At 37.3% G+C, this 14,324-nt stretch overlaps 1 protein-coding gene across 6 annotated transcripts in view; it reads left to right on the top strand.

The window, feature by feature from the left end:
- The window catches only part of LOC131246310 (ABC transporter B family member 4-like), a 62,925-nt gene that overhangs the window by 36,118 nt on the left and 12,483 nt on the right, over nucleotides 1-14,324 (top strand). For 2 of the 6 annotated variants that reach the window (XM_058246284.1, XM_058246293.1), the window contains exons 1-6: nucleotides 3,679-4,008; nucleotides 4,088-4,384; nucleotides 4,483-4,750; nucleotides 7,397-7,455; nucleotides 7,807-7,987; nucleotides 8,399-8,462. In XM_058246284.1, coding sequence (XP_058102267.1) covers nucleotides 4,337-4,384; nucleotides 4,483-4,750; nucleotides 7,397-7,455; nucleotides 7,807-7,987; nucleotides 8,399-8,462 — 620 coding nt within the window. In that variant the 5' untranslated portion in view covers nucleotides 3,679-4,008; nucleotides 4,088-4,336. Of the gene's footprint in view, nucleotides 1-1,823; nucleotides 2,288-3,678; nucleotides 4,009-4,087; nucleotides 4,385-4,479; nucleotides 4,751-7,396; nucleotides 7,542-7,806; nucleotides 7,988-8,398; nucleotides 8,463-14,324 lie in introns of those variants that run through there. The other 4 variants (XR_009171314.1, XR_009171315.1, XR_009171319.1 and 1 more) reach the window with 4 other exon arrangements.

Below are 14,324 nucleotides of genomic sequence, written 5' to 3'. Positions count from 1 at the left end.
TGTCCAACATGTCATACATCGGAATGGAGGTCAGATTACTTGGCAAAGAAAAAAAGCGGTAGAGTTCCATCGAAGGTTTTGAGATATTTTCCCCTGGCACCAAGGCTACAGAGGTTATACTAGTGTGCATTCAATGTTAAATATAATTTTAATATTATCTCATATACCTTTTGTTAAAAAAAAAAGTAACAATTTTTTTTTCTTTATTTTCTAGTGTGTCATGGATAGTGGAGCAAATGACTTGGCATTCTCAATAGAAAGAATATAGTGGTATTATGCGACATCCATCTGATTCATCAAGTTAGATGGTAATAAATAACAAGTGGCAAAGTTTTGCTGAAGAATTCCGTAATGTGCGTTTAGGGCTTGTGACTGATGGATTTAACCCATTTAGACATATTAGTAGTGTCTACAGTTGTTAGCATGTCATTATAGTGCCATATAATCTACCCCCATCGATGTGTATGAAAAGAGAATTTTTAATGTTAACGGTATTGATACTGGGTCCAAAGGAACTGAGTAAGGAAATTGATGTCTACCTACAACTGTTGATTGACGAGTTGAAGAATTTATGGCTTATTGGAGTGTGAACATATGATTCTCATTTAAAGACAATTTTTAATTTGAAAGCCATTTTAATGTGGGAAATTGATGATTTTCTTGCATATGGGAGTTTATTAGGATGTGTTACACATGCACAATATGCTTGCCCTGTTTGTGCTGAGGGAACCCTCGTTGAACGGCTGAAGAGTGGCAAGAAGTACTATCAGGGCCATTGAAGATTTCTTCCCATTAATCATGTTTTTAGGACCCCAAAAGTGGCATTCAATAATAAAGTAGAAGAAGGAAGACCTTCTCACCGGTTAAGTGGTTCAGAGGTTGAAGCGAAGGTAATCGGTATTCAGATGGATGTCGGTAAATCAAAGGGGAAGAAATGAAAAAATTATGGTGATGATTTGATTGGGAATATAACTGCTTGGTACAAAAGATCGATCCTATTCGACCTGCCATATTGGAAGGTGATTTCCTTAACTTGTTACTTTCATTTACATGTATATCAGCGAATAAAAACTTAACATTCCATCATAATTGTGTTTTGCTAGGAGTTACCAGTTTGCCATAACTTGGATGTAATGCATGTTGTAAAGAATGTTGGTGACCATTTTCTGTCGACGATTCTAGAAGTCAAAGATAAAACTAAGGATGATGTAAGTGCACGCGAAGATTTGAAAAGAATGAACATAATGAAAGACTTGTGACTGAAAGAAGCGGATGACAAAACTATTAAACCAAAGGCACCATTTACTTTAAGTCGCAAGGAGAAAGAATTGTTTTGTCAAACATTGCACGACTTGAAGTTTCTAACAGGGTATAGTTCCAGATTTAAACATCTTGTGAACTTACAGACTCTCGAGATAAAGGGACTAAAGTCGCATGATTATCACGTCATTATGTGTTAGTAACTACCTGTGTTGCTACAACATGCTTTCTCACAGTATAAAACTTTGCGAACTACTGTTCAACACATTTGTTACTTCTTTAATGTCCTGTGCTTGAAGACAATTAGCGCAGATAATATCATTGCCATCAAACAACGTGTTGTTGTGCAATGTGTGTTTTGGAGAAGTTTTTTCCTCCTCCATTCTTTGTCATTAGCTTTCACCTTATGGTTCATCTAGCTGACGAAGCATTAGGTTGCGGTCCAGTTAGATTTTGGTGGATGTATTCTTTTAAACGGTAAATATCTAACCTTGATGCGATTCATTTAGACTTCATCGTCGTCATATATTAACAATATATTATTAATTGGATGCCTCCATCAGGTTAATGAAGATTTATAAAGGATACGTAAAGAATACAACACATCCTGAAAGGTATATTGCAGAGCGTTACATTGTAGAAAAATCTATTTTATATTGTATGGAGTACATGTCAAACGGTGAGAGAGGAAGTCACAAGCATACACGTCAAACGTTCCTGGACGAGGATGGCGTGTGTGATGAAAGGCCTTTGGATAATGGCAAGAATATATACTTAACTAACATACAACATCAACAAGTACGTAGATGGGTTCTACATTGATACAATGTAATTTATGAATGGCAAAGGTAAGTAGATAAATTTCTAAAATATCGAATCACGTGTGGTAACTAGATAAATACTTCCATATATTTCATATAGGAAGTATGAAATATATTTAGTACTGACCACATCAAAGGGGCAAAGAAGAAAGGGCAGTGTGTCGAAGAACAATGAACATGATTTCATCAATTGGTTACGAAAGGAGGTATTTTTCTAATTATTCATTTAATTTTAAAACATTGAGTGATATATTTGTTCATATATAGTTATTACTTTTTTCTTATTTGCACTTGGAGTTTGTTGAAGGCGAGTTGACATTGAAACGATTAGTAGATGGCCCTACGTTTAAGGCAAAATGTTATAACAAGTATCGCGTGAATGGTTTTGTATTCTCTCCAAGTGAATACGAGACTACTAAGTCAACACAAAATAGCGGGGTGTCCACGAAAGCCATCACTAAATACAGGGCAAGTGCTAAAGATAAGAATTACAAAGAAGATGAGGCTACCTATTATGGAGTAGTAAAACAGATGATCGAGTTGGATTATACTGTCTTCCTTCATATGGTATTTTATTGTGATTGGGTCAGAGTGGAAGATAAGACCAATGGATGCATTGTTGATCCTAAGTCAAATTTGGTAATGGTAAATATGGAGAAATTGAAAGGATATGAGAAGGAAGGAGATGAACCATTCATACTTGCATCCCAAGCAAGTCTTCTACTCTAGGGATCAAACAAGGCCTGGATGGTTTGTTGTTTTAATGTCTTCAAACAGATTGACGAAAGACGTGGACACACTTGAAGATCCGACTATGTTTTCCTCTTCTGGTGGTGAGAATACAAATTTAGAAAGTATTATAAAGGATATTAGGTATGAGTTGTAGGTAATTTTTTTGTTATCATACTTTGTGTTGATTCATTTGACATTTTATCTGATGTAAAAAATATCTTGATAAATGAATTTGTATTTGCATGATGATTTCTTCTTATATAAATTTGTGTCTATAGGCGAGCTTGGACATGTCAATAGCTGAGGAGAACATGTCAACTTTACAAGCATACACATCAAAAAATGCAGGTAAATACAATTCCTTCATTACCTTATTATTGTGATAATTTCATACATAGTTTTAAATAATATTATTTTGATACAATATGAGTTTTGTGTTAGGAACTTCATCGTCGTCAAAAAATAAGCTTGTGATTGCCTTAAATGCATTTGGACAACCTGTGGGCGAACACTCACATAGGTTGGCTACAAGAAGTGGAGATCTGGTTCACACCCATGTCTCTATTGCCATCAAGGATGGGCGTGCAGTGCCAAAGAGTAAGCAAGAAGAACTTTGAAAGCTCTTGTAGGTAAGATACAACAAAATTTCTTATGATATAAATTAACTATTTTTCTTTTTTTGCTTCAACTAAATTCAATCTCAAATTTTCTTGTAGGACAAGTTTGTTATTCCTCAGTCTTACTAGGAGAAATGCTTTAAAAGCATGTTGGATGTGTTCAGGAAGTACAAGACAAAATTGAGGATGCGGTACCTTGATCCCCATACAAATCATGATTCTAAATTAAACAACCGTCCGCCAAGAGTAGGAAATGTTCATTGAACATACTTCGAATCCCAAAACTGTAGAACAAAGGAAAAAAAATGCTGAGAATAGGAAAAATCTAAAAGTTTACCATACGAGTAGCATGCATGGCCACACGAGAATCGAGGAAGAAATGGTAAGTATTGATAGTTATATGTAACTTAAATTTTTTTAGTGGCTTTGTGTTCTTAATAACTAACAATGTGAAATTCATCCAAATATAGAAACGCCAAAAGAAAGATGGAGACACCTCGATTACTAGGACTGAAGTATGGATTAAAACCCATACAAGAAAAGATGGTTCTATTCACAGTAATTCGTCTTCACATGTGGTAACCTCGTTGTCTTAAACTTAAGTTTATAGAATTCAAATTCAGTGTCAATATATTACTTATGTGTATAATATTGCAGGAAAAAGTCAAAGAGTTACTTTCTGGCGAAGGAAGTAATTCCTACGACATCCTCAACGATCCATTGACTCAAGTGTTTGGTTCTGATAGAAGGGGTCGTGTTTGAGGTGTTGGGACCACCATTTCTCAATCACAGATCAGGGGGTCTGCTGCAGCTCTTGAAAATATCTCTTTGTATAAAGGAGAAGTAGAAGAGCAATCGTCCACAATTCAAGAGCAATCGTCCATAATTCAAGAGCTATCATCTAAAATGGATTTTCTTACGCGCGAAATTGGGGGTATCAAAGAGATGATTCAGGTCAATTTTCATTGAAATCCTTCTTTTTTAATTTTAAATAGTAATATTTTTCTTCAATTATCGTTTATAACACATGGTGTGGAACTTTATTACAGTAGCATCGCATGGATTCGGTTCAACCGGAGAATCTGCAATCGACTGGTGGACCTTCAGTTAGGAATCATCAATGTGCAGAGAGAATGTGGCCATGCAAGTTGTACTCTTGGAGTAAAGAGCTCGTTGCTCAAGGGCGAATTATTTTGGCAGATGGGCCTCAAATGATTCATGGCAAACCTCTTCGGGAAGATTTTTACAAGGTTGCCATTGATATCATTATCAAAGGAGACGTCGAATTGCCCGAGCTAGACAGATATCATTCGACTTTAGGTGAAATTGGAATTGGCTCATTTGTTGTATGACATCATTACTTTACTATTCGTGTGGCTCGGACAATTCAGCGTCTCCTTTGATAATGATATCAATGACAACCTTGTAAAAATCTTCCCAAAGAGGTTTGCCATGAATCATTTGGGGCCCATCTGTCAAAATAACTCGCCCTTGAGCAACGAGCTCTTTACGCCAAGAGTGCAACTTGCATGACTGCATTCTCTCTACACGTTAATGATTCCTAACTGAAGGTCCACCAGTCGATTGTAGATTCTTCGGTTGAATCGAATCCATGCGCTGCTACTGTAATAAAGTTCTACACCATGTGTTATATACGATAATTGAAGAAAAATTATTACTATTTAAATTTTAAAAAGAAGGATTTCAATGAAAATTGACCTGAATCATCTCTTTGATATCCCCAATTTCGCGCGCGAGAAAATCTATTTTAGACGATAGCCCTTGAATTATGGACAATTGCTCTTAAATTGTGGACGATTGCTCTTCTACTTTTCCTTTATACAGAGATTTTTTCAAGAGTTGCGGCGGACCCCCTGATTTGTGATTGAGAAATGGTGGTCTCAACACCTCGAACACGACCCCTTGTATCAGGACCAAACACTTGAGTCAATGGATCGTTGAGGATGTCGTGGGAATTACTTCCTTTGCCAGAAAGTATCTTTTTGACTTTTTTCTGCAATATTATACAATTACATTAGTAATATATTGACACTGAATTTAAATTGTATAAACTTAAGCTTAAGACAACGAGGTTACTACATGTGAAGACGCATAACTGTGAATAGAACCATCATTTCTTGTATGGGCTTTAATCCATACTTCAGTCCTACTAATCGAGGTATCTCCATCTTTCTTTCGGTGTTTCTATATTTGGATGAATTTCACATTGTTAGTTATTAAGAACACAAAGCCACTAAAAAATTTAAGTTACATATAACTATCAATACTTACCATTTTTTCCTCGATTCTCGCGTGGTCATGCTTGCCACTCGTATGGTAAATTTTTACGTTTTTCCAATCCTTGGCATTTTTTTTTTCTTTTGTTCTACAGTTTTGGGATCCGAATTATGTTCAATGAACATTTTCCAATCTTCAGGCCTAACTCTTGGTGGACGGTTGTTTAATTTAGAATCATGATCTATATGTGGATCGAGGTACTGCATCCTTAGTTTTGTCTTGTACTTCCTAAACATATCCAACATGCTTTTAAAGCATTTCTCCTCGTAAGACCGAGGAATAATAAACTTATCCTACAAGAAAAATTGAAATTGAATTTTGTTGAAGCAGAAAAAGAATAATAGTTAATTTCTATCATAAGAAATTTTGTTGTATCTTACCTGTAAGAGCTTTCAGAGTTCTTCTTTCTTACTTTTTAGCACTGCATGCCAATCCTTGATGGCAATAGAGACATTGGTGCGAACCGGATCTCCACTTCTTGTAGCCAACCTATGTGAGTGTTCGCCCACAGGTTGTCCAAATGCATTTAAGGTGATCACAAGCTTATTGTTTGACGATGATGAAGTTCCTAACACATATAAAACTTATATTGTATCAAAATAATATTATTTAAAAGTATGTATTAAATTATCAAAATAATAAGGTAATGAAGGAATTGTATTTACTTGCATTTTTTAATGCATATGCTTGTGAAGTTGACATGTTCTCCTCGGCTATTGACATGTCCAAGCTCGCCTATAGACACAAATTTATATAAGAAGAAATCATCATGCAAATTCAAATTCATTTATCAAGATATTTTTTATATCAAATAAAATGTCAAATGAATCAACACAAAGTATGATAACAAAAAAATTGCCTACAACTCATAGCCAATTTCCTTTATAATATTTTCTAAATTTGTATTCTTGCCCCCAAAAGAGGAAAACATAGTTGGATCTTTAAGTGTGTCCACGTCTTTCGTCAAGTTTTTTGGTGACATTAAAACAACATACCATCCAGGCCTTGTTATATCCGTGGAGTAAAATAATTGACTTGCTTGGGATGCAAGTATGAATGGTTCATCTCCTTCCTTCTTATGTCCTTTCAATTTCTCCATATTTACCATTACCAAATTTGACTCGGGATCAATAATGCATCCATTAGTCTCGTCTTCCAATCTGGCCCAATCACAATAAAATACCGTTTGACGGAAGACAGTGTAATCCAACTCGATTATTTGTTTTACTACTCCATAATAGGTAGGCTCATCTTCTTTGTAATTCTTATCTTTAGCACTTGCCCTGTATTTAGTGATGGCTTTCATGGACACCCCACTATTTTGTGTTGACTTAGTAGTCTTGTATTCACTTGGAGAGAATACAAAATCATTCACGCAATACTTGTTATAGCATTTTGCCTTTAAACGTAGGGCCATCTACTAATCGTTTTAATGTCAACTCGCCCTCAACAAACTCTAACTGCAAATAAGAAAAAAGTAATAACCATATATGAACAAATATATAGTTATTTGGACAATTCGGACAATAGTCTAACACTTTTTTGGACAATTTACCTTTTTGGACTGTATGTATGTTTTGATTGTATTTGTGGACTATCCCAAGTACATCTTGTATAGCTTACTTGATTAGTTGTTTCTACAGACTGAACATGATAGATGTAATGCAGGTTTTGGAGAAAAAAGGAGAGCAATCTTGGAAGATCCAGGCATTCTTATAGGAAGAGAGGTGAGATGCAACCCAATTATGTTTTTGGCATTTTGAGGATTGAAACTAGAAGCTGAATGTTAATCTCTTTGATGGCCCTCAGACAGGTAGCCCTTTTGGTTTACTTAAACAAGAACAAATTCATGTGTTAATGCTGGTTGATAAGTTCTTACTTAAACATGTTTATTATTTTCATTCATTCTTTCTTTGGTTACTATTGATGCATGGTCCGTTTTACTTGGTTCATTGAGTTGATCAGATCTGATTTCTCAGTACTGATGTCAAAAAGTGGTGACTTGGGTAGCTGATATCATTGCTGAGTGCCCTTGTTCTTGTATATTTTTTTAATTTTCAAGTTTTCCCACTTTGCAGGTTGGTAAGTTCATTCAGCTGATATCAACATTCGTGGGGGGCTTTGTAGTAGCATTTGTTCAAGGGTTGCTTCTTACCCTTGTTATGCTATCGTCTATTCCTCCTCTTGTGCTCTCTGGTGCTGCCATGGCTATCATGATATCAAAGATGGCGTCCCGTGGACAAACAGCATATGCAGAAGGTAGGTAGATATTTATTTTCTTCTTTGTCCATCGTAAACATAGGCTCATATGTGTCAATCCAGACTGCCCATATTGGTGGGGGCCACTGTATTGGACATGGCTGTGCTGATCAATAAGGCAACATGAGAAAGTTTTTTTTTTTTTTTTTTTTCTTTAGGGAGATGTGAAATAGTGTTTTTTTTTTTTTTTTTCCTGTGGGGAGATATGAAAATTGAAATATTATGCGAGTAGAAAACAGAAAAAGTATTCAAATGCCATTATCTTTTGGTGTATGATTTAATTGTTGTACCCTTTTGGGAGTGCGACAACTAGGGAACTGCATTGGACCAGGAATTACATATCTAATGCATTAGTGTTTGTACTAAATCTATTTACAAGCTTCTGACATGTGGAATTTGTTCAAAATTCAGCATGCTTTCGAGGAAGGGGGAGAACTTTATGGGAAGAAGGTTTACCTCTTCAGCTGCACAGAACGTGAGTAGCTTCTCTAATTTTCAGTTATTATTCTTCCTATATCGTAGTTCATGTCAATGGACTGAGCAGTAAATTATTCAATTCATGCCAGACATGCTACTACAACTTAGACTATTACAACTTAGACTTTACATCGTTTCTAGCTGTTTCCTCTAAAAACTCTACATAATTTTGTATCTTTCGAGTTTAGATCCATATTTTACACTCCGATTGATACATAATGGCTTCTACAATACGTCTTTTATCTTCATTATTTGTCATTTATATTTGGCTTTGGATGGTGCTATTGCAAGAAGCTGATACAAATCATGTGCATTCATATGCTTTATATGAAAATTGAAATATTTCAGGATTACTAGTTTTTCCTATTATTTACTCATGTTCTTATGAAAAGGGCGAGCTTAATAGTCCTAGCGAGGGGGGGGGGGGGGGGGGGTGTGTGTGGTTTGGTGAATAAGACTATGCCAAATAAAAATTAAAAGTGTTGAAATAATAGATAAATTAGGAAACTCAATTGCACTAGTATTGAAAAATTTATTCGATTTAGTTTGTAGGACAACCTACACCCAAAACAAAGTTTAGGCAGGACAACCTTATTTCACGGACAAATGTAAGAATCAAGATTTCAAACCAAGCAATAGAAAATAAAGCTATCTATTACAAAAATTCACCACTTTTGCATAAATAAAATTACAACCATTCTCCATAAATACAAAAAATAAAAATGCACCACAACACCAAGAGTTATAGTAGTTCAGTGTGTACAACAACTATTCTCAAACAGTCACACCTACTCCACTCCCAATAATCACTATCCACGTGATATTGGCTTTTACCATAAACAAGGTTTTTACAGGGTCACCTTAAAACCTGATACAATTATGATTTTAAAGGGCTATCACAAACAAAAACCTCTCACTGAGATTTTCTGGCTATCTAAAAAAAAACCAACAAATGAGATTTTTTGGCTATTTCAATAAAACCAAAATACAAAAGATAGAATATACTCATTTTCGCCTTGAAAACGTTTCTCTTGGTGTAGCCTGTAGAACCGCTTATCTTGAAGTAGATTGTTCAATGTTCAGTCACATAAACAAGGATTCTAGGTTCTAGATTGATTTTAAATCGATTCAAACCAAAGGCTACTTATTTGAATTCCTCGAGATCTCAAAGAAGGGTATCTACTCTCTTTATAGAATAAGATTCATGAAACAAGAGATCTAAGAATTGAAACAAAAAGCTATTAAAGAAATATTAAACATACCATGTAATTGTTAGACATGCCACATGCCTTGTATAGCTAATTTTTCATAGATAAATGATGTATAGCTACTTTCCATAGATAGATGATTCTGTTTTTATCATTTACCTTGTATAGATGATAGTAGATCTCTATATATTCAACCTTTTAGGGTTGTCTCAAATACAAAAAAAAACCAATTGTCTTCTCTTCATTTTCATGGTATCAAAGCCATACCGATCCTAATCCGACACTTCCTTCGTCACCAACACCACCTCCTGACAGATCCGGCCCCTGTCACGTCACACAGCCCCGTCCGACCACCTCTGCTGCTCCGGTCGACCACCCTCAAGTGCGTCTGACCATCCTTGCGACCACACCTAGCCCATCCGACCAACCCCGGCCCATCCGCACATCCTCAGTCTCTGTCCCTTTCTTCCGCACACCCCAACCCCAAGTCCCAACCCCTTTCTGCCGCTATTGTTGTTTTGTTACTGTTCTTCATTACATTGCTATTGTTGTTGTTGTTGCTGTTGCTGTTCTATTGCTGTCGTTGCGACCAACTCTTCTGCTGCAAGGTATCTACTTCCTTGGTGTGGTTTACATCACTTCAGATCTATGGACAAAGACGCCTCACGATGTAGTTTCGATGGTACCAACTACAATCTATGGGCCATCCACTTTCAGAGTTTCCTTAAGGGTTGTGGTTTGTAGGGACTAATTGATGGATCTGTTACTATCCCCACTTCCACAGATGCCGAAAAAATGGTTGAGTGGGAAATAAAAAATGGATGGATTATTACCTGGATTCTCGATTCAGTCGATCGGTCAATAGCTGTTGGCCTCACACCACCTCGCACTGTTAAGGCAGTGTGGGAGCATCTTTAGACAATTTATCAACAGAGAAATGCGGCTCGATTATACCGCCTGGAACAAGATTTGGTTCACCTTACTCAGGGTGACAAAAGTATTCAAACATTCTACTCTACAATTGTTGCAATCTGGACAGAAATGGCTATGATGGATCCGAAATTTCCTCATGACTTTAAATATTCCAAACCATGCACGATAATAGGCAAGTTCGACAGTTTCTTATGAAGCTGCGTCCGGAATCTGAAACAACTATTAAAAAATTTTCATTTTCTTTTACCAAACAACAAATCTGAAAATAGATCATAACCTCTCAAGAAAATCTTGTTAAAAAACAAGCAAGGAAAATAATGTCCCCTTTCCCATAATTTTTTGGAAATAAGCTTTTCTGAAAAACACTATTTCTTTTTCCATGCTTTCCTCGAATCGAAACAAGCCCCTAAGGCACTCAGTCATGGCATTTGATTGCTATCATAGATCCACGTTAAATCTTTGTATTCTCTTGTGTTCTCTTGTGTTTGCTTGGCCGTGGTGGTCGAGGTCGTAGCCGTGGTCGTGCTCTTTCTGCTACTTCCACCATTATTTCTTCCGAGCCTTCTGTTAATGATACTGCATCTATTGTTTCTGCTGAAGGACTTTCCTCACCTTTGACTCCTGTGATGCTCCAGCAGATCATGCAGGCCCTTTGCCGGTATGTCAGGTATATCCTCATCTTCTACATAGCTCTTCGATTCGGGTGCTTCTAATCATACGACTGGTGACGTATCACATTTTCGCGACATTCGTCTCTACACTGGAAATCAGGCTATTTCTACTGCGGATGACACTAGACTACCCATTCACTTCATTGGTTCATTGACTCTCTCCTTCTACCCATCACCAGTTCACCCTTCGTGATGTGTTTCATGTCCCTAAACTTTCCTCAAATTTAATTTCTGTTGGTCAACTTTCATGCAATAATTGCTTAGTCATATTTCTTCCAAACTATTATTTTGTGTAGGATCGGCAATGGGGAAGGTACTTGGGAAGGGTAGGCTGCATGGATGTTTGTACGTACCGGACTTTGACCCATCTGTCACTCCAATTGTTTCTTTTTCCATTTTCATTGGTATCAAATAAAGAAATAAAATATGAAAACAGGCACTTTCGCCTGGGTCATCCACATTCAGATCGGTTGATTTAGTTATTTTCTTTTGGCATGTTAGGGAATATTTCTCTTAATAAAAATAATTTGGATTATTCTTGTTCTTCATGTTGTCCTTCAAAAAGTAAGTGTATTCCCTTTCCTCTAGTACTACAAAATCATCATCTATGTTTGAACTAGTGCATACGGATGTCCGGGGTCTTTCACTAATTATGTCTCTCTCTAGATTACACTATGTTATATTTATTGATGATTTCATACGTTACACTTGGATTTACTTTCTGCACTCTAAGTCATAGGTTTTGAAAAATTCAAGATATTTCACTCTATGGTGGACACTCAATTTCGTAAAATTTCAAATTCTCTGCTTCCAAATAGGGGAGAATATCTCTCAATAAATTTTCGTACATATCAAAGTCATGGGATTATTTATCAAACCACCTGTTCTAATACTCCCAAAACGGGGTGGCTGAACGAAAAAATCGCCATATTGTTGAAACTGCTAACACCCTGATGAAAGCTATGAGTGTTCCTCGTTCTTTCCGGACGGAAGCAATGTTACTCAGTTTACTTGATTATCTGGATGCCAACCAAAGTTCTAAACAGAAATCTCCCTACTTTGTTCTCACCGGCTTACTTCTTACATATTCCACATTTCGTATTTTTGTTGTGTATGTTATGTTCACTGGCATCACGTGAACGTAACAAACTCTCTCCAAAATCAGCAAATGTATGTACTTAGGATTTGGAGAAACTTAGAAGGGTTTTCGATGTTATGATCAGTCTCTCGTCATAGTACGGGTATCACGACATGTTTTTCTTGAGCATATTGCCTTTTATTCTTCATCTGTTCCTCCTCCGTACGCACCAAAACTCTCCTGGTCTTACCGCTTTTCCCGACATTCCTTTTGCCTCAAGTACTCTCCCACGTCCGTTGCAGGTTTCTCGACGACGACCACGTATGCATCCACCACCTATTACTCTCCCTACTATATTGCCGATCCAGAACCCACCTTGATATGTCGTTCCGCTCATGTACATCGACAACTGATTGCTTGATATACTCTATGTCTGTCATGAATGCTACTCTGGATACCGTATCTATTCCTACTTCATACCCTCATGCAACCACTCATGATTGTTGGAAGAAGGCTATGAGAAGAACTTGAAGCATTGGATGATAATCATACATGGGACATTGTCACTCGACCCACCTGACCAACAATTAATTGGTAGTAAATGGATTTATTCGGTCAAGCCAAGTCTGACGGATCATTAGATTGATACAAGGCTCGGCTTGTCGCTCAGGGATACAAACAGGAATATGGAATTGATTATGATGAGACATTCGCTCGTGTAGCCAAGATAAAAACTGTTCGTACTCTTCTCAATATTTCCGTTCGCTCTTGGCCACTTGCTCGGATGGATGTGAAAAATGCTTTTCTTCATGGAGACCCCAAAGAAACGGATATTTGAAACCTCCTCCTGGCTCTTTAATCCCCGCCAATAAGGTATGTCGCCTAAAGAAAGCTCTATACGGCCTCAAACAGCACCTCGGGCATGGTTCCAACGCTTTCACGATATTGTTACGGGTGTTGGCTTTACTCAAAATGGTCATGACCCATCCTTACTTTTGCGCACCACTGCGCATGGAATCGCCATTATTTTCGTATATGTTGACGACCTACTCCTGACTAGAGCGATGATACTAACATCTTGGCATTAAAGAAAGTTTTGAAATCATCCTTTAAGATGAAGGACCTGGGTCATCTCACATACTTTCTTGGGCTTGAATTTTCACGTTCTAAATGTGGGATCCTAGCCAGCGTAAATATACCAAGAATCTTCTTGCCTTGGCCTCATTGACGAATCAGAAGACAGCAGACTCCCTTAGAACTTAACGCTCAATATGGCCGTGACGATGGTGATATACTTGCAAACCCACATTATATCGTCGTTTGGTTGAGAGTCTGGTTTACGTAACAATGAATCGCCCTGATATTGCCTACGCTGTCCAAGTTATCAGCTAGTTTGTTTTTGCTCCTCGGACTCTTCATATGACTGCGGTGTCGCATCTTACAACACCTACGTGGAACTCTAGATCGATCAACGTTCTTCTCCTCCACGGCAACTTTGACCTTCGTACTTATTCGGATGCTGATTGGGCCGGTTGCGCTCTCACACGAAGATTCCTGTGTTTTTCTCGGCACTTCTCTCATCTCTTGGAAGTGTAAGAAGTATGCCACTGTTTCCAAATCAAGCACGGAAGCCAAATATAAAGCAATGTCAGTAGCTTGTAGTAAGATTATCTGGTTACGTGGACTTCTTTCTGACTTGGGCGTTCATCTACAAGATCCTACTCCACTCCATGTAGATAATTGGAGTGCCATTCAGATTGCCTCAAATCCGGTTTTTCATGAATGAACAAAGCATATTGAAGTTAACTGTCACTTCATCCGCGAGAAGTTTCAATCTCGGATCATTTCGCTACCACATGTCGCATCCCAGGATCAAATTGCTGACATTCTCACGAAGTCCCTCACTACGGCACGACACTCATTTCTAGTTGAATCTGTTAGATAGGCCACATGCCTTGTATAGCTACTTT

The sequence above is a fragment of the Magnolia sinica genome, chromosome 1 (assembly GCF_029962835.1).
Source record: "Magnolia sinica isolate HGM2019 chromosome 1, MsV1, whole genome shotgun sequence".
Classification (NCBI taxonomy): domain Eukaryota; kingdom Viridiplantae; phylum Streptophyta; class Magnoliopsida; order Magnoliales; family Magnoliaceae; genus Magnolia; species Magnolia sinica.
This window is presented reverse-complemented; position numbering and strand designations above follow the sequence as displayed.